Source organism: Atta colombica, unplaced genomic scaffold (assembly GCF_001594045.1).
Source record: "Atta colombica isolate Treedump-2 unplaced genomic scaffold, Acol1.0 scaffold9, whole genome shotgun sequence".
NCBI lineage: Eukaryota > Metazoa > Arthropoda > Insecta > Hymenoptera > Formicidae > Atta > Atta colombica.
Window position 1 is genome coordinate 2,053,183 of NW_017259583.1, and position 5,650 is coordinate 2,058,832.

General features: G+C 33.2%; 1 protein-coding gene across 1 annotated transcript; it reads right to left on the reverse strand.

Moving 5' to 3' along the window:
- Nucleotides 1-2,398: 2,398 nt before the first annotated feature.
- Nucleotides 2,399-2,755, reverse strand: LOC108693384 (histone-lysine N-methyltransferase SETMAR-like). Its single transcript, XM_018202277.1, has one exon. The coding sequence runs from the start codon at nucleotides 2,753-2,755 to the stop codon at nucleotides 2,399-2,401; it is 357 nt and encodes a 118-aa protein (XP_018057766.1).
- Between the last annotated feature and the right edge of the window lie 2,895 nt (nucleotides 2,756-5,650).

Consider the following 5,650-nt stretch of genomic DNA (forward strand, 5'->3'; position numbering starts at 1 on the left):
TTCATTTGTACATAATATAAAGACAAAGGTATGCGCATGATGTAATCACGCGATATTTGAGCAGAATGTTTCATTATATTTAAACTGAACAAATTTAGAAAAGAACAATGTATTAGATTATAGAAAATAATTTTTTTTTCTTATTAAAAATTGTCCTTTCCGAGATTATTTATTATTCAAACTATATTATTTAAATTAAATATTGTTAATTATAAATATTGTTAATTTATTCATTGTTCCTTAATGATATACTTATATCTTAACGTAGTTTTCTAATAATACAATGATATAAATAAATAACGCTCGAAGTTTGCACAGCAAAATAATTCAAATATCAACGATCAAATATATGAGCAATACAAGATGTTTTATTAAAATTAATTTAACATACCATTAAAAAGAATATAACAATAAATGTTTCGATTCATAGAGTCTTCAATATAATAAAATAAACCTATTTATTTTGTTTAACAATATTGCAAATCGAGAATAATTTTTCCATGTCAATTGATGATTATTGATAGTGAATCAAGTCAATTTTTAAATTAATATCCATAATTAAAAGTTACAAAATTCAATTCTCGTTTGACGGCGAATTTCTTTTAGTAGCCCATAGTGTAAAACTAATAAGATTATTTATGTATTAATGGTGTAATTACAATAACGTAATTATGTAACGTATTTGAAAACTAAGCATAACGTTTTCACTCTTGTCACTTTTTGTAACTAAAAAAAAGTATTATTATATATTGAGAATCTGAGAAAAGGAAGAAATCATATTACAATTACACCATTAATACAAATAATCTTGACATTAGCCTTACACTATGGGACTAAACAAAATTCTCGCCGTCAAACGAGAATTGAGTTTTGTAACTTTTAATTATGGACATCGATTTAAGAATTGACTATTCGTCATTTACTCTTAGCTTGATAGAGTTCTGAAGAACTCGGCGAACGCGTCTCGGCTCGGTTGTTTCGCTATTTTCTTGGGCATTGCATCATCTTTGTATCTCATAAGACGTGATCTGGCTGTATCGCCTCTGCTTACTATTTCGGAAGGCGAGAGCCAATAATTAAGAAAGAAGAAGAAAGACTTTTTTTAGCTTGATCAGAGAGGGCTCATGAAGCTTCTGAAAGTACTTTTTTTTAATATGAATAGAGTTTATATTTATAGTTAAATTTTAATTAGTAAAATGAAAATTTTCATTAAAATAGCACTTACAATCGATAGATTTTATAAAATGTGCCGAAAACTCCTGCTTGCTTTATTAATAAATAACCTATTAATAAATAACCTATACACCTATTTAAGAATAAATTATGTACAACAAAAAATAAATAAGCTATATAGCTGTAACTGTCGAATTAATAACATATAAAAGTAAATATGATTAAATTCTTTCCGAAAAGTTTTCAGTATGCTGTGTGAGATATTTATGTATACATTTAAAAAATTAACAATTAAATTGCAAAGATATGTCTCTATATACGTAAAATACGTAAATGTATATGACATATATATGTCGAAAGTTGAAAAATGGAATTTATCAATATTTTTTTATTAGTATTTTTGATATAACGCAATTGTGCGGATATTTTTTTCTTTCATATAAATATCTTGACTCATAACATATGTGCCTATATATTGGGTTGTTCAAAAAGTTATTGCGTTTGTTTCATTTGATTTTCAGGTGTGTTTATTTAATATACGTAATGAACATTAATCAATGATATATATTGGCCGTTTGTTTCGATGACCTTCTGCCATCTCCCGGGCAACTTCAGAATACCACGTTCATAAAACTTCCCATCCTTCTCTGCGAGAAACTTGTCTAGGTACTATTTGATGAGATCTTCAGAAACAAACGTTTTTTTTCATTCAAGGAGTTTTGCAAGGAGCGAAAGAGATGGAAGTCTGATGCAAGGTCTGGGCTATACGATGGATGTGGTAACACATCCCAACCATGTTGCAACAATTTTTGCTGAGTGACCAAACTTGTGTGTGGTCTCGCATTGTCGTGGTGAAACATCACACCCTTACGGTTGATTAGCTCGGGACGTTCCTGTACGATAGCATCACTTAATTTCTGCAGCTGCTCACAGTAGACATCGGAATTAATCGTTTTGTTCTTTGAAAGTAGCTCATAGAAGACTGGTCCCTTCCAATCCCATCACATTGACAGTATTACCTTCTTTTGGTGGATCTCCGCCTTTGCTTGCCTTTTCAGTGCTTCACCTCGCCTACTCCACTTCTTCTTTGGCTTTTTTTTCGGTTGACATTGTTGTAAATATTTTTCGTCACCCGTGATCATACTTCAAGAACAGATTGTTTTCTTCGCGTTTGATGAATTGATTGCAGACGTTCATGCGATTCGTCAGATGAATTTCTTTCAACTCATGCGGTACCCAAACATCGAGCTTCTTTACGAAGCCTAGCGATTTCAAACCATAAACCATGACCATAAACACTTCCAACGGACACTTTTAGAGCGGTAGCAAGCTCCCGAACCGTTGAATACTTATTTGCTTGCATCAATGCTTTCATTTCATCGTCATCAATTTTGGAAGGCTTATCGGAGCGATGAGCGTCTTTGATTGAAAAATCACCATCACGGAATCGGGCGAACCAGTTTTTACACTGACGTTTTTTGACATTTCTGTCGTAAACTCGACGCAACTTTTCTCTTGCTTTCTTCCCTTTTTTGAAATAATAAAACAGAATATGACGAATATGCTCTTCAAAATTCTCCATGTTCGAACCACAATTGCAAGCACAAAACTCGACCGAATCGCGTCAACTCTTTTTTTGGTTTTTAGGTTGAGTGTCAATAACAAAACGCGCGTAAACATTTGACATTCATTCACGCTCGCATACAAATAAACATGGACATCGCCATCTATTGGAAAAAACGCAATGACTTTTTGAACAACTCAATATAAGCGTCTGTTCGCAAAAATGCGATGTCGCCACGATTTAATTTCTCTTATTTACTACGTAATAAGATTTCCTTTTTTTTCTTAAATTAATTTTATTATGATTTAATATTATGATTTAATATTGTAAATACAATATATAAAATACTTCGTTTTATTATTTTTTTTAGATTTTACATAGCGATATGTTTGCTTGAAATTTAGAGACATGTTTGAGTCAGTTGTTGACTCGCATAATTAGAGTATAACTTAAACGAAACGAATCTTGAAGAGACAATTAAATCACTTTCAAATATAATGTCACATCATCTTGAATTTTGCAGAACTTTGTTCGCACCCTTTTTATGTATAAATCTCGTAAATAGTAACATCGTACTACGTACAAAGACTATATGAGAAAGCTTTTACATGTTGTTACAGCGTATTTACCATCTTCGTTCCGGATGAAAGTCCGTGCTGTTCCAATTTCCGTGGCCATCCAGCGAGGACGAATTTTTTTCTCGCGCACCCCCGTGCGCGAGGCGAGGGTGCAAGCGGAACGCACGAGCGGTGGATAAAAAGGTGGAAAGGAGGCGGAGTAATTTGATATGGTGGGCTAGAGTATGGGGGGATGTGCTCGTCCCTTTTTTTTCCTAATTTGAAGAAGGGCGAATATCTGCGAAATGAAAAGCACCGGGGCCCTTTGTATATGCGCGCGTATACGCTCTCCGTAGGGTAACTCGTGTGCGTGCACGTGCGTGTACTAGGATTAAAGCGATGAAAGAGAAACTCTCTTCACCCTCATAACGCGAGCGGCGTGCTCGATCGGACACAACCGGATTTTTAATACGCTCATTTTGAATGTTACAACGCTGGGCTTATTCAACCGAGTTTTGAGAGATGCAACATGTGCAATAACATTTTACGTCTTTTTGATGCAAATTTATTTAATGTAAAATTAAAAATGTTTACGTTTAGCATCGTTCATTTAATTTCTTAACGTTTGAAAAAAGACGCGTGAAAAATATTTTAAAAGTTTAAAAATGTCATGTACGTATCTTTTGGAAAAATTCCTATCTTGCATTACTCGAAAATGTGGAAGCGAATTTTATAGTAAGTAAAAAGAAAAAGAAGATCGAAGTTGCGAATTAATTAATAGAGTAACTGCTGCAGAACAAGTGTAATTAAATACGCACAAGATAAAGCAAAAGTATTCTTTTTTTAACATGGAGATTTTACGATTAATCGATTGAAATATTCAAGTCTATTCTTTCCTTTGTGCGCGAAAGTGGTGCACGGTACAGAGTGACATTTCAAACGATTCTATTTTGCATTAAGTAGAACTTTCCGTGACGTGCGTTTTAGATTCATGTTATTGATTAAAATTTATATTCATGTTTGTAGCAGAAGATAAAACTAATTTTGTAAAACATAATTATTCCTTATTTTTCTCGTCACATACTCTGCACACCTTCATTATAAATTTCATATAAAAGTTCTTTGGAAGACAATAGACGTCAATCGAAGCAATCTAGTTTATACTTTCTACAATATACGGAAATCTTATGTTACAACATCGCAGTTTAAATTTGATGGTATTTTATAAAATTATATGAATATTCAAATGAACAGGCCACGAAAAAAATTGTCTACACTAAAAGAGTAATTTTATTGAATAATCTAAAAATTTGGCTAGATACAGAACTAAATACAGAACTAATTACAATAATTACTAAAAATAATAATTTTGTTGGAACATCAACAGAATTTTGCAGGAATTTTAAGCATGAGCAATACTGCAAATATTTTAATATTCTAACAACCAATTTTGGTTGTCTTGCCTAATTATTTTAGTTGTGGAACAAAATTATTTTTCAGATTTGTGTTTAGTTAAATTTTAGATTCTTTAGTAAAATTGCTCTTTCAATGTGATATCAAAGTCGTCTTCCATGTAAAAGACTTCGCTGAACGCGCGGCGAGCAAAGTTAACTTCGTTTTACAACATGCTAATATTCATGTTTGGAACTTACGGTTGTAACGAAGATCTACATCGTTGCAAGGCCGTGGGTAGAAGGAGCCGAAATAACATCACGCTAGCGACCGGAAGACTCGGGCTGCGCGAGTCTGAGGAAACTTCGCAAAAGGAATGAGATCGTACCTGCCGCTGCGCGGAAGGCGGACATCGCGTGCAATGTCAGTTGTTTTCAGCATATTACGTGCGTTCCGCGACAACAGGGGGGCCAACGAGCGAGCGAGGTTCCAACTTGGGAGAGACACGATAGTCCAATACCAAACTGCTTTTCGCTGGTTCAGTCCGTACCTGGTTTCCTGACCCGTTTGCACGACAGCCATTTACGAAGCATAATACTCTGCGTCAGCAAAATTTCGGATTTACGATCGCTCGTCCTCGTGAATTTGTAAGAAGCGTCGCTTCTAACAAATTCTAAACTAAAGTTTTCGACGCAGAACATCGTTTAGTCATTCATTCTTCAAGTTGCTATTACATAATTGTTAATGATCTGTTTTCAGAAATTTCATCAATATATTTAATTCTTTTTATTCCATTTATAATCGATAAATTGAATATAATTGACAGATAAACACACGTACATACATCTATCAAGATGTAATATGTATATTAGCTTATAAATAAATATTATTATTTAAAAATTACATTAAACTTTCTATATAATAGAAGAAAATATTCAAATGTCTTTTGATATTATAAACAGAA